Below are 19,512 nucleotides of genomic sequence, written 5' to 3' on the forward strand. Positions count from 1 at the left end.
TCACAGAACACTGGTGTCTAAAACAGACGTAAGAGGAACCACTGTGGATGCAGTAAGTGGAAGAGAAGGCACTGAACCCACGTGGCCTCTCCCACCCGAACACCGCTTTGGACTCACGAACAGAATTTGAACACCGCAGCACTAGACTACTGGTCATGGCGGGGAAGGGGTGGCTTAATACGCTTGCATTATTGTGCCCCCAGGTCCAAAGCTTAGCTGGCCATTCCCACCATACATCAGGTCTGTCTCACTTGCTTGTTCTTTGTAGATGAGCTGTAAGTAGGTGACATGGGGTAAAAGCATTCTGTTAGTGAGTGAATGTGTCTTAACAAGAGACCTGGCTTCTTTCAAGTCCTGCAGAGGCTCTGACCTAGAATCCCATTTGGCACCTCATTATGTCCCAGGCCCCACTTGCAAGAGGAGGTCATTATTTCAGCCTGTAATCCAACATAAAGGCTCCCCATTTTTCAGTTACATAAAGTAATATAACACACATCTCAGCATCAGGATTCACACTGACAAGGCTTACGCTAAAATGTTCTACCAGACAGCATCTGTAAAGTGAACAGAATAGCTAACGTGCCTGCACAATGATTCTTGCTTCACGGGGAGAAGGATTTATGTTTAAATACTATTAGCATTTTAACTGTGACAGCCGTGGTTTAGAAGAATTGGATTTTAATATAAGGTTGAATGCATTTCTGTAACAGTGCTAATCCCTTATTATTAATTTTTTTAATGCTTTTAATTTTGATAACCCAACTAACTAGTTTGGAGAATGTCATTTCTTCCTTGACTTACTTTTTAAATTTTTTTTAAAGGAACTTACACTATTAAGATAAAGTGCACAGTTTGGAAATGGGGAACTGTCTATCTGACTTAGAATGTAGGAGTCAGAAATGGGCAGTTTTCAACTGAAGCTGAACGTCAACCATTAATTAGCAGTGATAGTAGTACTGGTACAACTAATTATGAGCATGAAGCCCTGACCCCTTGGGGAGTGGCAGCCTTGATGGTGCAGGAATTGCTCTGGACATTACGTGAGGATGGAACAATTAGGACTCCCTTCCAAATGAACAGCATGTAGAATTTTTTTCTCGGTCACATGATTTTAGAAGTGCCTCTTTGAGTGGAAGTGGTTAAGCCCATGTACCCAGTCTGTCTTCTTCCCCACCTAGAAAAGCAATGCCTGTTGAAGGTTTTGTTGTTTGCAAGGAAAAGATTAATGAATGCTGGAGGGTAGAGTGTCCATGGCAGTTCATGAGAGCAGAGAATGTACAAGTCATATCAATCTACCCAGGGCCACTGAGTGTAGGGCTGTAGGTTGTCCACTGTCCCAGTCAGAACGGGCTAGGGATGCCATAGTAGCAAACAGCCTCAATATCTAAAGAATAAAAGGATATTTCTACTGTATGCCACAAATCCTTTGTGGATTAGCTGGGCATTCTGTAATATGTCTCTTTCACTTTAGGAATGTAGGCTGATCAAGGCTCTCCTATCTGGGAAATTGCTGGTTACTGTGGCAAAGGGAAAGGACTATGATAATTCTCAAAGGCCTCTGCCTATAAGTGGCTCACTTCTGCTTTCATTCATTGGCCACAGCAAGCCACGTGGCCATACCTAATTTCACAGGAACAGGGAGGGGCGATCCTTTCATTCATAAAAAGGAGGAAAACCAGAAATATCAGTGTACAGCTTTTATGACTACCACAGGCACCTTGCTGATGGGTGCACAGGGGCTGAATTCTAGTCTGCATTCCTTTTGATAAGCAGTGAGCCCTGGCTTAGGGCTTTATCTGCTTTGAGTAAGGAACACCTTTGTCTAATTTATAGGAAGTTGCCTCATGGGTAACAGCAGTCCATCAACTCAGGTAAATAATCCATTTTGCCTGATGGGTGATGGTAGTAATCTTCAGTCATTTGTTTATTCTTACATTCAGAAGGGATGATGGAGTCCTTACTATGTGTTAGACACAGGGAATAGAGCTGTGGATAATCAGACATGGTCTCTGGCCCCACTGAGTTTATGGCTTCTCAGATTAGACAGATAATGAGAAAGACATAATTACAACTGTGATGAAGGCTGAAGGAAGGAGATGGGTAGGGTGCTGTGGGGTCATACGGCAGTAAATAAGTTATATGTGCAAGCATTCTTCCTTCTTAAGCAGCATCTTGACTTTCCCTTTCAAGGTTAACTAACAATTTTGCCTTTAAGCAGATAATTAGACAGAGGCACAGACAGTTGAGATTACTTGGTCTTTGACACATTGATGAGCACCAGAACAGTCTAAGCAGCAACGTGCATCTCGAAGCAGGTCTTGAAATGGCCATCTGATGGTCTGTTTGATGCTCATTAAGACTTTATCCTGGAGAGAAAAAGAAGGAGGGGCGGGGAAGGGGGGAGACATGCAGATACTGCATGGGCTTAGAATCAAGTGTTGACTCAGGCGTCTTAGCATTTCCCCTTAAAAGGACCCTGTAGCAGATGCTGTCCTTGTATTGCCCACAGCCCTTGGACATTGACATTCCACTACACATTGACCCTGGCTTCCATCTCTAACCATGACATTCTGGTTGAAGGCTTTCTGTAGCCACTGGTGTCTACTTTGCCTGTGTGCAGTACAAAATGTGCTGGAAATTTACTTCCCCACCACCCCACCTCCCCTTGGTAGCAGCCATCACCAATGACTAGTGGAAATTGGTGAATAAACACTTGGGTTCCCTCGCTTTCTTGGTGGAATAACTGAAACACGTCTACACTGCCTCCCAAGGGAATTGAGTCCCTCTTGGCCAAAGCAATAACCTACTTGATAACACACACTTGGAGGATGTATTCCCTCCAGTCTCACTTTCCCTCTCCCCTACTGGTGTTTTCTGGAATCACCTTCTAACTCAACTTCTGGCCCTCAGTCTTGCCTCAGGATTTGCTTTAGAGGAACTCAGCCTAGACAAACATATGTAAACACGTAATCAGTAATCCCCAGAGTCAAGGCCTTTGAACTTTTCTCTGTCTGCTCCTCTACAAATGGGATGCTAAGGGGGAAAAAAAAAAGAAAAAAAAAGTGACCTTTGACAGAGAAATAGAAGTGAGTCCTGCTAAGTGACCACTGATCCTCAGATGCTGGTCACTATTGTGCTGGCTCTTTAAAAAGTACAGCTCTGTTCATGTAGTCACTGTATCTGCAGCTGGCAGAGTACATGGTAGCGCCAATTGCAGTTTGTTTTTTTTTCCCCAAATGCATCTGGGTAATTTGGTATTTTTGTGTTCATATTCAGCACACCTAGGGCCAATTACATCACAAAGTCCTTTGGAGAAAAGCATTTTAAAGTAGAACTAATAGAAATATTAGTAGAAAATATTTAGAAAATGTATTTAGCTGTTCCATTTTTTTCCTTCTGAGTATCATGTTTCATGTCCTTCCAGTTCATAATTCCTTCCCTAACTACATTGTTTACTGTTTGACTTTGGGGTATAAAAATACATTGATTAGAGAAATAAATTGGGGTCCAATTTATGAAAATAGACTTCTTGTACTTAAAGGAAATTCAGCTAGTGCTGTTTGGAAAAGATGATGAATGTGATTTTCACTAGAATATCTGCGTAAATTATGATCGATTTGCAATTCATCACCTTCCTCTCCTTGCTCCCCCTCAGCGAAGAGCCCTCATTCGTGCATTATCAAGGAGGGAATATTTTTAGGGATGTGATTATTCCACAGAAGTGCTAATAATGATGGGGGAAATTTTCAGAAAATATATCCAAACTGGAAGTTTCTGCAGTTTCAAAAATAACACCTTGAAAATTTGCACTTTCAGTCTTTCAGGCATTGCTTCCCTTAAATGATGTCTGAAAATTACTGTTTCCCTGTGAGTTAGTGCACACGTGGTTTTGACCTGAGGCTTCAGGGTGTGGCAGGGGAGCGCACGCAAGTGTTGCCGGCGCCGTCTGTTCTACGGCCCCCCCAGTCGGCATCTCTGGTGGCTCAGTATGCTTCACCCCCATCATCTTTGTGTTTGTTCTTGGCATCTGTGTCTGGATGGATCATCTTGTATTCTTGCCATCTGTGAAATAGATTTCACTACCCCCATGCCCCCACCCAGGCCTCCTTATCTCTATGTGCTCGTGCTTACTTCATCTTCTGCCAGGAGTCCATTCTCTTCATCCTGCCAGCCAAAGCCTTCTTCGCGTTTCTGTTCAGTGCCTCTTCCTCCACGAAGCCTTCCCTCCCTGTACCCCTCCTCTCCAAGCCCAGGCAGAAGGCAGCCTACTAGGATGGAATAAATAAAAAGTGATCTTTGTGGTCCTATGGACTCGGGGTCATATCTTGACTCTGCCATTTACTAGCTGGGGGAACTTGGTCTTTTATTGAAACTCCATGTCTTCCAGTTTCTGTATCTAATTCCCACCCCCTGAGAACATTGTGAGGAATAAATGTGACAGCAGATATAAAAGGCCTGGTTCAGAGAGGGATCTCAAGAAATTGGAATGTTCCCTTTTATTCCATCCTCTGAAGTCCTCTTGCACTGTCTCTGACACTCTCTGGCAGCTTGGTCTTATTCTTTTCTACCTTGTACTAGGGCATTTATGTCTATGTTTTATCTCCCTCTTCACATGAAACCCAAGTGTATCTGTACACTCTGGGCTGCCCTGTGCGCCCTCAACACCTGCTCTCCAATCAGCCTCCTACTAGTCATCAAACCAAACTAACAAACAAGGTCACAAATATAGGTCAGTCCAAATGGTATTGATGAATCACGTGGTTGTTATTGGTGGTGTCTTGGAATAATGGAAGGATTATATTACACACCCCAATTCATTCAACTTTTCTGTAACAGTCTTCTTTTCCTAGAAGTTCCATTCCCCATGGCAATGTTTTGCCTGTCTCTTTCTGTCAATATGTAACTGTCAATTTTTTTCTTACACACACACCCTACCACTCTCCTCCCCCTTCCTTATACTGAATCTTCCTTTCCTTTTCTTAAGTCATCTGGCTCACCTTTGCAGGTTCTCATTAGCATCCTGCTTATCAGTTATTCCTAACAAAGGGTCTTCTTTAGGACCTGTACTTCTTAGAAAGCACAGAAGGGATTCTAACCATGTATAATTCCTCCCTGAAACATATGCTGTCTTCTTCTTTTCAGAACTCAACACTTTTACTGGTTCTTTTTATTTTGAAACTGTTTCAAACCTGTAGAAGAATTGCAAGAACTATCACATCCCTTTCACCCAGATGATTCAACTTTTGACATGTTAATTCATTTATTTTCTTTCTCTTTTTCACATAGATAATAGAGTTTTTTTCCTGACATTATGCACCATTACCCCTAATTGTCAGTTTTTACCTTCCACAAGCAAGGACTGTCTTCTTATTTCTACTATAAAAACCCTCCTGGTTGGGAAATCAACGCTCATACAGCCCTACAATCCAATCCACAGACCCCATTCAGATTTTGCCAACTGTCTCAACAATGACTCCTTTTCTTTGCTGGTCCAGGATCTTATCCAAGAACATGTGTTGCATTGAGTTATTGTTGTTCATCAGTTTCCTTCGACCTGGAACCATTTCTCAGTCTTTCACTGTCTCACATTTCCCTGTAGGATGACCCTGGATCTGGATCTTTCAAAATTTCTTCGTGATCAGACTCAAGTCATGTATTCTTACATGCATTCCTGGCAGGATTTCTGCAGAAATGGTGCTGAGCTTTTCTCACTGTATGGCATTGGAAGACACACTACACTGGCCCATCCTCTCACTTGATCACCTAGTTTAGTTGGTGTCTACCAGGTTTCCTCATTATTCTTCGAGCATTTCTCTACTTTCTGGTACAAAATGAGAAGTTCCTGGATCATCTTATACTTTCCCTGTCCAGCCTTGGAATCAGTCATTTCTCCAAAAAGCCCTGGTTCCTTTTATTGGAAGATGGTTTTAGAGACTAAGATCTGGGCGCTTAGTGTGCTCATTGCTCCTGGGATGTCATTACTCTCAACACACAAAGCTAGAAGATATATGCATGTATTTCTACCCATTCATTTATTATTATTTATCTATGTGAATGAATAAGCATGTGTACATGTACTTCCTGTCATGAGTTCATATCAAATCAAATCTCCTTTCCCCTTTCCTTGTTTACAAATGAGAAACCTGGCTCTCATTTTCCTTAACATATGTACTCATTTGTTCAGTATAAGGACTCTCCTAAATGCTCTGTCATCCTTCCCGCCACTCTCATCCTCTCTATACTACTTCCTCAGACCCTGCACACACCACTGCCCTACCTCTTCAGCTACAGCACATGCTGCCACTACCACTCACCTCCACGAGACGCTCCTCCCTCTTCCCACCCACCTCCTAAGATGCTATCATCTCTCTCCAGGAGAGCAAGGCAAGGCATGGTGGGAAATAAAGGGAAGGGAAGATCACCATTTATGCCTTTTCACTGATGGATGGATTTGGGGAACTCCCAAATGCTTTTCACAACACATATGCATCTGTGTTGAATGAACAAATCTTTCTTCTCCATGCACTTCCTTCCCTTTACTCTCTCAGCATTACCTGCCTGTCTCCAAGGCTGTGTCTCACCATAGTTGAAGACAGAACTCATTTGATAATATCCACTGAGCCAACTAAGCTTAAAGCTCTTAGCCTAGAGAAAACTAGGAGAGCTGGATGGTATGGATGGTTCTGTCAGGGGACCAGCAGGTGGTACCCAGAGGTTCAGCTCAAGATCTTTCTGTCTCCAGGCTTGTTCAATATCCTCTTTCACTGTCTTGTTTCCTCTATCAAAGCTGTCTGAAAATATGTTAACATTCACAGTTTCCAGTATCACTTTGGACATTAAATGGTGAGAAACACATTCGTGTTGTTTTCCTTTCCAAGGTACCAGTACTACAAAGGCAAGCATAGAGCCTCTAAGATACCAAAAAAAGCATCTTGCACAGCATAGTAATAAATGGTGTCACTGTGTAATCTTTAACAGGGGTGGTGTTTTCCACACTCACAGAGCAAATTGATTCTTGAATCGTTGTTAGTTCTCTGTGTCTAATCAATAGGCAAGCTTCTCTGGGGGGAAGAATAGAGTAGAACACTGTATCTCCTCTACTAATTTGTCAAGCCAGCTGAGTCCCCCGGCCTCATAAGTTTCCTGCTACTCATCTTTTCCTTCAACTGAGAACTCTCATTCATTTTCCTAGATTGCTTGTTTGTGTAAATAACCCTTTCCCATGAAAATATGAAATGGATTATTGGCAACATTCTTGGTAACCTTAATGGAATAAAGCCATAAGCCATACCTAAGGGAAATTATCATAAATCTTGTATCTCAGGAACCTGGCAAAGAGTTCCAGGTGGATGGGGAAGTGACCAGAATGTTGAGGAAAAAAAAAAAGTCTTCTGACCTAGAATTTGTGGCGGAAGCAGAGGGAGCTACCATGACATGTCTGATCTCATTAATGTTCAAGGTTCCCCATGCAGGGATGGACAGATGACAGTGCATCACTAACTCCTGCCCTCTGAAGCCTTTCCATTAGAAATGCTGCAATTTAATCTCACATGTCACAAATCAAGCCCCAACTTGAAAACTACCTTTCCCAAAAAGGTGAATGCATTCCATGCTCGTGGAAGGAACTACAGTGCCTCTCAGAGGAAGTGCTGGGTCCTCAGTAGCAGCTGTTGCCTCCAATTGGAAGTGTCCCCTGTGCACCACTGTTCTCAACGCACATGGTTGTTAAATTAGCCTGGCTTTTTGCAGTTTGTGTGACTCTGGGAAAGTTGTTGAAATTCTTCTTGACTCTGTTACTTCATTCCATAACTGGGGATAATACTCTCTATCTCTCTGGGAGATAGAGCATTAAAGGAGATTTTTTAAAAAAATGCTCAGCTAAGTAACTAAGCATTTGATAAATAGCAGCTATGACTCATCATTATTGTTTATTGTTACTTCTGGACACTGAGCTAAAGGCTTTGTATGATTTACTGCATCAATCCTCAAAGAATTAGACAGATATTATGAAAACACCATTTTTCAGAGAAGGAGACTAAGTATTGGAGAGCTTAGATGACATACCTACATCATAGAGCTAGGAAAATGGTACATTCCAAAGTTAACGTGATCTTTCTATAGTGCTAAGCTGCTACTTGTGCATTGGAAATAAAGTTTCTTATGGATTACAATTGAGTACCCTACTAAGAAGAATGATATGCTTCTGTGTTTATGAGTGAAATGAGAATGGAATTTTCTTCTCTTGTAATGTTTTTGTCTGGTCTTGGTTACAGGGTTATACTGACCTTATAGAATCAGTGGGGAATAAGTTCTTTGTTTCGATTGTCTGGAAAAGTTTGCGTTAAATTGGAATGATCTCTTCCCTGAAAGTTTGGAAAAACTTGCCTTTGCAACTATCTGGCAGGGTGTTTTCTTTGTCAAAATGTTTTTAATCACTACTTCCATTTCTTTGATAGTTAGAAGAGAGCATAAGCTTTTGGTTATTTTTTGTGCCCATTCTAGAAAGTTATATACTAGGCATTTGTCCATTTCATCCATTTTTTTAAATTGTGACTTATCGTTGTTGATATTAATTCTTTTTTAAAAATAAATTTATTTACTTTTGGCTGCATTGGGTCTTCGTTGCTGCACACAGGGTTTTCTGTAGCTGCGGCAAGTGAGGGCTTCTCTTCTTGCAAAGCATGGGCTCTAAGCGTGCAGGCTTCAGTAGTTGTGAATCTTCCCGGACCAGGGCTCAAACCTGTGTCACCTGTGTTGCCAGGCAGATTCTTAACCACTGCACCACCAGGGAAGTCCTGATATTAGTTCTTCGTTATCTTATCTTAGCTGTGTTTGAGTCCACCTTTTCATTCAAAACGCTGTGTTTTTTTCTTTACCTTCTTTTTATCAGTCTTGCCAAAGTTTTAAATTTTATCAAAGAACCAACTTTGGACTTTTGGGATCTCCTCTATCAATGTATTTGTTTTCTATTTCATTAATTCTGCTCTATTGTATTTATTATGTTTTTTCTTTTGTTATATATGGATTTATTTTGTTCATTTATGTATTTAAGATTGACATTGAGCTTGTTAACTTTGAGGCTATTTTCTAATATAAGTTCAGATTTTCATATGCAGTGTTTCATTTTTCAGTTGTAGGTATCATTTATTTATTTATTTTTAACATATTTTATTTATTTATTTTTATTTTTGTCTGTGGTGGGTCTTAGTTGCTGCGCATGGGCTTTCTCTATTTGCAGCGAGCAGGGGCTATGGTTGTGGTGTGTGGGCTTCCCATTGCGTTGGCTTTTCTTGTCGTGGAGCACGGGCTCTAGGCAGGTGGGCTCAGTAGTTGTGGCTCACGGGCTCTAGAGCACAGGCTCAGTAGTTGTGGTGCATGGGCTTAGTTTGTCCATGGCATGTGGGATCTTCGCAGACCAGGGCTTGAACCTGTGTGGCCTGCATTGGCAGGCGGATTCTTAGCCACTGTGCCACCAGAGAAGCCCTGCAGGTGTCTTTTAATTTCTTACTAATTAAATATTAAGTGGGGGGGAAAATAAGCCCACAAAGAAGACATAAAATTGTGTAAGGATATTATCCTTTTTTATAAAAGTTAAAAGCAGCTTATATTATAAAGCATTTTAGGAACAATTATAGATATGTGTTCTGGAATAAATGTTTGTATCGCCCTAAATTCATATGTTGAAGCCCTAATCCCCAATGTGATGGTATTTGGAGGTGAGGCCTTTGGGGGCAATTAAGTTTAGATGAGGTCATGAGGGTGGTGCCCTCATGATGGGATTAGTGCCCTTATAAGAAGAGGAAGAGAGAGAGAGAGAGAGATCTTTCTTTCTCCACAGATCCGAACTGAGGAAAGGCCATGTGAACATAAAACAAGAAGGCAGCAGTCTGAAAGCCAGGAAGAGGGTTCTCATCAGAACTCAACTATACTGGAACCCTGATCTTGGACTTCCAGCCTCCAGAACCTGTGAGAAAATAAGTGTCCGTTGTTTAAGCCACCCAGTGTATGGTATTTTTTATAACAGCCTGAGCAAACTAAGACAGTGCAGCAAAACCATATAAAAATAAGACACAGGAAGTATGAACCTGGGACTAGATGATTACTTTAAGTGGGGGTCGCAGGAGAGGAAATGAGAGAGGTCTGGATGCATAGAAAGAGGTTGTCATCAGGGGCATAGTGTTTTTGTTTTGTTTTGTTTGTTTCTTTAATATGTGACATTCATGAGTGCTTACTGCATTCTTTGAAGTAACTTACTAAATAAAATCAGGAGAATTTTCATAACTAACATTGGACAGATGCTTCCTATGTGCCAGGCCCTATTTTAGCACTCACTGGGTCCTCACAAGGGCTCTAGCAGGTGAAGATATTCTCTACCCTTGCAGTCGTTGTCATGGATCCAAGTACTGAGCTCAGTCAGTACTGGATCCAGTGGCTTGAGACGCCACGACTGAGATCACTGGATATAGGTTATGGACGAGCAAATTTAAGTCTTTTGAGTAACCAAGCTGTATGAGGTACAGAGCTCCCTGTCAGGAAGGATTCCAGCAGAGACCATTTGCCCCTTCCAGGAAAGTGCCATTGGTTAAGAGACCTAGTCACGTGAGCTTCTTAGTTTTCTTTGTATTAATACCAAAGGCTTCTGAGCAGTCTGGCTGCTCCCTTGATCACTTGATATAAATATTATTTAGAGAGGGGGCCTGGTGTGGCAATAATACAGGCTCTAGAGTTTCCTGGACCTGGGTTCACATCCTCACCCTACAACTTACTAGCTTTGTGCCCTGTGATACACAATCCTCTGTCCCCAGGCGTTAGTTTCTTTATCTGTGAAAATCACAAGATTGTTGTGAGGATTGTGGATTATGCCCTGCACTGTGCTTAGACCCACTGAAAGGGCACTGTGGCATGGAAGAGAAGGAAACTAGATGGGCTAAATTTATGATGCCAGAGCCTGGATTCCCTAAGACAATGAGCTGATACTTCCATGAGGCAGAGTAATGATCTAATTGAGAAGTGGGATGACAAGTGGAAACTCACATGGGAAACTTGACCGCTTTGCCTTCCCCTCCCTGTTTTTTAGCTCATGAGATGTGAGCACAGTGGAGGAGTTTCCTCTACCGAGCTTGAGCTTCAATTATTTATCAGACGTATTTGTGTTCAGTGACACGTGTAGCAGATATAAATCCATGGGCTCTTCCCCCTGGAATGCTTCTGGGCAAGTTATACAGCAGGGACCCCTTAAAACATCAACGTTGAGGAGCAGAGATTGATTTCCTTCTCAGACTATTCTTTTACACAGCTAGGCTTCTCAGGATTTCCTTGCAGTGCAGGGATAATGACTTTTGATACCAGTCTATGCAAAGCTAATTAATTTACTTAAGAATTTTCATTTACTCAAACTACTCAATGATTTGTTGTTGTTGGTTTGGGGGGAAGTTTTTAGGAGTCTGTTCTCTGTCTTTCCTTTATACAGGGACTAATTAGCTCCTGATGACTTTATCTGTTGATGAGATTTGAATTGCAGCAGGACTGTGGAAATGCAGGGAAGAAACGCTGGCATTCCCTGCCTCCCGTGCTTTTCTACTCCTGAATCTTCATGATGGTTAGGAACTCTGTAGTCTAAATAAGTATAATTTTATTTTGATACTTATGGAAGTTAAGAAGCTGATTTTAACTGTCTCTGGAAAGTTCCAACATAGCATAAGAGGAAAAGGGTCTCTTTGTCTCTCTATCTCTCTTTAACACACACATAACAGAACATGATGAAAATAAAAATATGTACATGGAAATTATTCTCAATCTGGAAACTATAAATCCCTTGGTCCCCAATTTAAAACATTGTCCCTTCATGATGATAGTGAAGGTTTTGTCAATTTAGTTTAATCTTTTTTTTTTCTTTTTTCTTTATTTATTTTTGGCTGTGTTGGATCTTCGTTGCTGCATGCGGGCTTCCTCTAGTTGCGGCAAGCGGTGGCTACTCTTTGTTGCGGTGCGCGGGCTTCTCATTGTGGTGGCTTCTCTTGTTGCGGAGCACGGGCTCTAGGCATGCGGGCTTCAGTAGCTGTGGCTCATGGGCTTCAGTAGTGTGGCTCGCAGGCTATAGAGCGCAGGCTCAGTAGTTGTGGCACATGGGCTTAGTTGCTCCATGGCATGTGGGATCCTCCCGAACCCGGGCTTGAACCCGTGTCCCCTGCGTTGGCAGGCGGATTCCCAACCACTGCGCCACCAGGGAAGTCCGTCAATTTAGATTAATCTTTGAGTTTGCTATTTTTTAAGTATTTAGAGGATATTTGACACACCAAAGATCACACTTCGTTATATGATGGTGTATTTTAAGTATATCCTACTGCAGTGATAAAACTGACAGGCTATGAAATTCACTAAACTTGGATTCGAGTCTTTCCTCTGAATCATATAGTGACTAATTTGAGATATGCACATTCTTTGAGTGTCAAATTCCTCAGCTATAGGATAAGGATCTTAATATCCTGTGGAAGTACTTCAAAAATGAGTATTCATGGGAAGGGTATAGCCTATTTCTTGGTACTAAAAGGTGTGCTATGAACGCTAGCCACTGTGTGGGTGGTGTTACTAGTTGGTAGTTCATTCCCTTTCTCTACTCTCTACTCCAGGAAAAAAAGTATCATTCAAGAGTTTAAAAAAAGAAAAAGCTTACATAGAAGGCCTCCTCCTAGTTTAATTAAGGAGATGGAAGGTGGCTGGTTGGAAGGCTATATGCTAGAGACCAGGACTCCACAGCACAGTAAGTCATTCATATGGGATTTGCAGAAGCTACTCAGTATACTAGTTTTCTTTTTTTTTAATTAAAATATTTAGAAAGAACTAATATGCTCCTACTGGGTGACTCTTATCTCTGTCTAAGCTAAGACTCATGCAGTGTGTATTGAAACAAGATTAAGGTGTAAATTAGAATCAGTTCTACAGGTATGTGTGACTACTCTTTGTCTCTTAATTGGAAAATTCCTACTAATTTGTTTAAAAAAGAACTCCACAGTAATGTCTGATCTTCATGTTGTCAGAAGCTTATAGGAGCAGTTTAAAACTTGCAGTTTAAAAATACTACTTCCATGAAGAAACTAGCATGACAAGCAATGTAGAATCATTAGAGGTCAAGGTGAATTCTGGTGAGAATGACTTTTGATGGTGACACTTTGTACTGTTTTGGGCAAGACACTGTTATCTTTTGAGAACACAGATGCATTTAATATGCTTGATTTTGGGGTGAAAGGAACTTCTCTACAGTGTAGAGGTGACTGAGAATAATGCTAAATATTGCAGAGGTTGGGTAGGTATCAGGTGATATCGAATGGCCTTGGAGTTAGCCAGACCTGGGTGTGAACCTCAGGTCTACCACTCATTAGTGTTTAACTTCAGTCAAGTTACTTAGCCTCTCACACTTAGCTTTCTTATCTGTAAAATGAGGTTAAAAACGGGCTCCTTGCATGGAGTTTGTAAGGATTAAGTACAATAACCTATGTAAAATGCTTAGTATAGGGACTGACCTAAGAAATGCTCTATAAATTGTTACCTTCATGATTCATATTAAATCCTACATTGTAACTGACATTTAACTAATAGCTAATGAGCTCTGATAGTTTTAGTTTAATAATTAGTAAGCTATGCTAGTTTTTGAGCTATGAAATTACCACTACTTCCACCACCCCCATCAACTGTAGATTTCACATGTGGGAAGACGCATCAGCTGATGGACTCAGCCAGGCTGACTTTGTCCCAGGACCCGAGAAGAGCCATGTGGTCCTGGATCAGAGCATCATAACTTCATCTTCATCCAGGATGGAGAAGACCCTGCACCCTTAGCTGGTCTTTGGTGGACGGAATGAGACCAGAAGACTATTAGAAGTAGAGAACACCTTCAGCAGTAATCTAGTCATTCTCAAGAAGAAGAGATTTGGTTGGGTCAGAATGGATTAGAACATAAAATCGGGCCCTCGGGATGCCATGAAGGCCACCTCCAGCTCCTCTTGCACCGGCGTCCTTTCCGTTGTCTCACCACCACACATACGAATGCAGAAAGGCTCTTGCCTGTGGCAGATCGCACCTCCAAGGTGCCTTTTCTCAGACTTGTGTGACTCCTCAGCCAGCGCTCCACGTGTGTGGGTGTCAAGTGATGAGTGTGGGAGCTGAGCAGAGAGACATGGTTTTAATTGATATTTTAAAGAAAGTTCCTTGGTGGTGGCCATCTTTTCTGTTCCTCACCTCTTTGGTTAGAGAGCCTGAGATTGCATCAGCTTATTAAGTTTAATAGTTTGGCCTTTAGCTCCTCCGCCGTGTGTGATATACCAGGCTTCACTTCTGCTGTGTAATATAAGAGGAGAAACATACCACTATTTTTTATCGGAGGGCTTAGGTCTTTCAGGGTTACTCTGAGTCTGAGTTTCATTTCAATGAGATGGTGCCAGAAAAAGAACATAGGGTGCTATTCCTTCAAAGAGAGGTACCCAAAGCCATTGGCCCAACATAGTACTTGTGAAGCTGCAAATTAATGGATTACGGTAGACGTTGATAAAGAGGTAGAGTTGCCGGATCAAAATTTGCTAGGGAATATTGCAAATTAAAACATTTTTCTACTGATAATGAAAAGTGACAATTTCCTCCTGCTTCAATGCTGGGTCCAGCATCTTTACTCTTGCAATTTACATGGAAATAATGAATGTTTTGTGTTAAGACCTTCCCTATCCGGGGAACAGAGCTTCACCTCTCTAATTTTTATTGAATTAGCTGCCAGCATGCAGGAAATTTCACGTTAGCCTTTGGTCCTAGCAGATCATTTCAGAAGGCATTGAAAAACATATACCTAATTAAAATTGTATGAAACAAAACCCAGCATGACTTATCTTTAAGGTTGTGCGTATATACAGTTGTGTATGTATATTTATTTTAAGGAACTAAAATCAAAGGTAGCTTCTGCGTACTTAGTATATATTCTTTTTTTTTTTGCGGTACGCGGGCCTCTCACTGTTGTGGCCTCTCCCGTTGTGGAGCACAGGCTCCAGACGCGCAGGCTCAGCGGCCATGGCTCACGGGCCCAGCCGCTCCGCGGCATGTGGGATCTTCCCGGACTGGGGCACGAACCCGTGTCCCCTGCATCGGCAGGCGGACTCTCAACCACTGCGCCACCGGGGAAGCCCAGTATATATTCTTTTAATATTGTTGAACTCCATCCAAAATTGAATGAGGCTTTTCCTTCACTGCAGAATTAATACATATCTCAATCTTTGAGCTACTCATGTAGATATATATGAGCAATTCAGAATAATTCATTTTTATTTCTGATGACAATGCTAACCTTTCTTTTAGAGAACCAAACAGTTTTAGTTATTTTGTTCTTATTAGAAAACAACTAGCTCCTTCCTAGTAAACAAGCACCTCTTGTTCATCCCTTTCCCACAGTCCCTTGGGTATATCTGTTGGAAAGCTTGAGGAACGAATTCCCAGCAGCTGGCTGTATTCCATGTCTGCATATATTTGTTAGTCGGAGGCCTAGGATAGTTTGCAGGTACCATTCACATTCACCTTGATATTTTTGTTTCAATTCGATTGTAGCTTAGACACAGCCTATCTGGCATATGCCATCATTTCATCTTTTTTACATGCATTTTACAATGGGAGAATCTTATTTTTTAACAAACAACTATACATGTTAGCTTAAATGGCCTCCAAAGGGATGTGAATCTGGCCTTCATACATGAGATCACTGTCATACATAGAATTTGTGTGATAACAGAATTTATTCCATTGAAGGTCAGGTGATATTTGAGCAAAAAAGGAATATAATGGCAGCAAAGCCTGACAGATGCAGCTATATGCTCAGGGTGAAGGATGAGACACATGAAGGACTGTGATATGGTATCTTTGTCCTTCAGTATTTTATTGTTCCTGGGAAAGTAAGGAATTATCTTTGAAATACTACTTTTCTGGTAGAGCTTTTCAACAGTATTTATTGTTGAAAAACCACATTCGCAGAGGCCTCTTAGCCAATCTGAATGGCAGCAGCTTGTATGGCATCTTTATTGCAAAACTGGGCTCTTTAGCATAGACTGATCTTTCCATTGCATTACCTGCTTCCCCTAATATACCTTTAACCATGAATATTTTGGGGACTTCAGAGAGAAAATTATTGAGTGTTAACACCAATGAGCCATTTATTATTTTTCCATTTTAAAAAATAATTTCCCCAAATCCCAACATTATTTTAGAAGACACAAATATTACTGAAAGTACTCAAAGATCCAGAAATCTGTTGAAGGGCTGTGTTCTTTCTACCTTCTTGATATTTCCTCTATGTAAAAACAGAAATATTAAAACAATTGATAATCCTTCCCAACTCTGTAGATGCATCTGACTCTATAAAACCTGTGGATTTCCATGCAAACCTGGTCTTCCTCATGACCAACGCCGACTGCTTCATATTTATTAAAAAGATACAGTTTTAAAGGCTTCCTGGGGCCTTAGGAGTGGGTGTGCATGTGTGCGTGGTAGGTTGGGTTCTGGGGAAGCAGCGCTGAGATGGAGTCTGGGATGTAAGATGTTTATTAGGCATCAATGTCTGTGAAAGAAGGGGCAGGAGAACCAGGCAGAGCAGTTAGACTGTAAGACAGGCTTGTAAGGCATCACCCAGTCCAGCTGGGAGCTCTGGAGTATTTTGTCCATCAGGGTTGTCCTGTGACAAGCTGAAATGGCAGTGCCTTTCCAAGCTTGCCTTGCTTAGTTAGGAATTGCTGTCTGCCCAGGAAAGGGGTGGCCTCCAGGGAAGCAGCTGTGTGTTGCTGAGGCCCATTTGAAGGAGCCAATGGCTGGACACTGTTTGCTGACCACCTGCCTCCCAGTTGGGCAGGAGGTCCTTCCTTGAGGGGAATTGGGGTGGGGCATACTGTTTCTGCCTTATTCTGTGTGTGTCCTCTTGTCCTCACCTACACCCCACACAGACCTAGTTTAGCATAGAACTGTTGTCTTCCTGAATGACAGTTAACCTGGACAGGATCATCTGACTTTCTTTTTATTTACACCATATTCAGAAACCAAGAGGGCTGTGAATTCTGCCAAGAACTTAACAAGCCAATCTGATCTTCAGAGGAAAAACTAAAATCCAGAGGTGAATAAAATGAGACAAATGAGACTCTTTGAAACAAGAAGATGTGAAATGAGGGCACCATTGTTTCCTGGTTATTTTGGTAGCATCAGAATGTGAAGCAGCTTCCCAGTGACACTGACTGAGCCGTTATTCTGTGAGCTAAATGATTTGTGCCCTACTATCTCATTTAAACCTCCTAACAACCCTAGGAGGTCAGGGCTATTTTTAGCATCCCCAGTTTACAGATGAGAAAACTGAGGTGGTATGAAATTCCTCAAGGTCTCAGAGCTACCAAGTAATAGAGGGGTATAAACCCAAGTAGGCCAGACCCACAGCAGTTTTAACCATTCCCTGAGAGCTTGGCTGTTTTTATGCACAGGTGCACTGGGGACGGTCCATTTGACTGGTGTAACTATGCAAAAGGTAGCAGAATAAACATCTGTAGCAGAATAAACATCTGTGCATCTTCGGGCTTTAGGGTCAAGCAGTATCAGATGTGACCCCTGTCCTTTGGGAACCCATGAGGCAAGACTTCTACACCCCAAATTATAAATGTACAGCCATGTCGTTTCTACATTCATGCTTAAGGAATAGTGATAGATTTCACAAGTAGGCGAAATCTCATGCAGCTGAGAGGATTGGTGTCTACCAGCCCTTTGCAGTCAGTCAAAAATAACTTTTTAACTCACTCAGGAGTTTCAGGCTACCCAGGAAAGGTGTGACCTCTTACAGCAGTTAGTTACCAACGTTTAAAAATTAGAACAGTTAGCACTGAAATCTTGATTTCTGGCAACACAGGGTACACATTCCTGGGAGATGGCAGTCTGTTGGAGGTGGGGCATTTGCCAGTCTTGAAGGGCTCCTTTAGGCATCTAAGTTGGTAACCTCAGCAGGGACACAAATGTAAGACTTTATCATTATCTTATACAGGCATACCTCATTTTACTGCACTTCACAGATATTGTACTTGTACACATTGAAGGTCTGTGGCAACCTTGCATCGGCCAAGTCTGTCAGTGCTATTTTTTCAAGAGCATTTGCTCACTTAGTACTTCTGTGTCACATTTTGGTAATTCTCATAACACTTCAAATTTTTTCATTATTATTATATTTGTTATGGTGATCTGTGATCCTTGATGTTACAATTGTAATTGTTTTGGGGTGCCATGAACGGTGCCCGTATAACAAAGAGAACTTAATCCATAAATGTTGTGTGTGTTCCGACTGCTCCACTGACCAGCCGTTCCCCCATCTCTCTCCCTCTCCTCGGGCCTCCCTATTCCCTGAGACACAACGATATTGAAATTAGGCCAATTAATAACCCTACAATGACCTCCAAGTGTTGAAGGGAACAGAAGAGTCATACATCTCTCACTCTAAAGCAAAAGCCAGAAATGATTAAGCTTAGTGAGGAAGGCGTGTCGAAAGCTGAGAGAGGCCAAAAGCTAGGCCTCTGGTGCCAAACAGTTAGCCAAGTTGTGAACTTAAAGGACAAGTTCTTGAGAAAATTTAAAACGCTACTCCAGTGAACACATGAATGATAAGAAAGTGAAACAGCCTTACTGCTGATGTGGAGAAAGTGTTAGTGGTCCGGAGACAAGATCAAACCAGCCACAACATTCCCTCAAGCCAGAGCCTAATCCAGAGCCAGGCCGTAACTCTCTTCTATTCTATGAAGGCTGAGAGAGGCGAGGAAGCTACAGAAGAAAAGTTTGAAGCTATCAGAGGTTGATTCGTGAGATTTAAGGAAAGAAGCCTTCTCCATAACATAAAAGTGCAAGGAGAAGCAGCAAGAGGTGATGTAGAAACTGCAGCAAGTTATCCAGAAGATCTAGCTAAGATAATTCGTGAAGGTGGCTACGCTAAACAACAGTTTTTCAATGTAGATGAAACAGCCGAATACTGGAAGAAGATGCCGCCTAGGACCTTCATGGCTAGAGAGGCAAAGTCAGTGCCTGGCTTCAAAGATTCAAAGGACAGGCTGACTCTCTTGTTACGGGCTAATGCCACTGGTGACCTTAAGTTGAAGCCAGTGCTCATTGACCATTCTGAAAATCCTAGGGCCCTTAAGAATCATGCTAAAGCTACTCTGCCCGTGCTCTATAGATGGAATAACAAATCCTGGATGAGAGCACACCTGTTTACAATGTTTACAACATGGTTTGCTGAATATTTTAAGCGCACTCTCAGACCTACTACTCAGAAAAAAAGATTCCTTTCTAAATATTACCGCTCATTGACAAAGCACCTGGTCACTCCACAGCTCTGGTGGAGACATACAATGAGATCCATGTTACCTTCATGCCTGCTAACACAGCAGCCATTCTGTAGCCCATGGATCAAGGAGTCATTTCAACTTTACTTATTATTAAGTAAGTCTTATTATTTAAGAAATACATTTT

At 41.7% G+C, this 19,512-nt stretch overlaps 1 protein-coding gene across 15 annotated transcripts in view; it reads left to right on the top strand.

The window, feature by feature from the left end:
- FHIT (fragile histidine triad diadenosine triphosphatase) overlaps positions 1-19,512 on the top strand; it is a 1,448,428-nt gene that overhangs the window by 1,321,075 nt on the left and 107,841 nt on the right. Inside the window, exon 9 of one of the 15 annotated variants that reach the window (XM_049715383.1) lies at positions 9,839-9,955. The exons of the other annotated variants lie outside the window; for them this stretch is intronic. Within the exon in view, the coding sequence (XP_049571340.1) occupies positions 9,839-9,940 (102 nt within the window). The 3' untranslated portion in view covers positions 9,941-9,955. Of the gene's footprint in view, positions 1-9,838; positions 9,956-19,512 lie in introns of those variants that run through there. 15 annotated transcript variants of the gene reach the window in all.

The sequence above is a fragment of the Orcinus orca genome, chromosome 10 (genome assembly GCF_937001465.1).
Source record: "Orcinus orca chromosome 10, mOrcOrc1.1, whole genome shotgun sequence".
Classification (NCBI taxonomy): Eukaryota; Metazoa; Chordata; class Mammalia; order Artiodactyla; family Delphinidae; genus Orcinus; species Orcinus orca.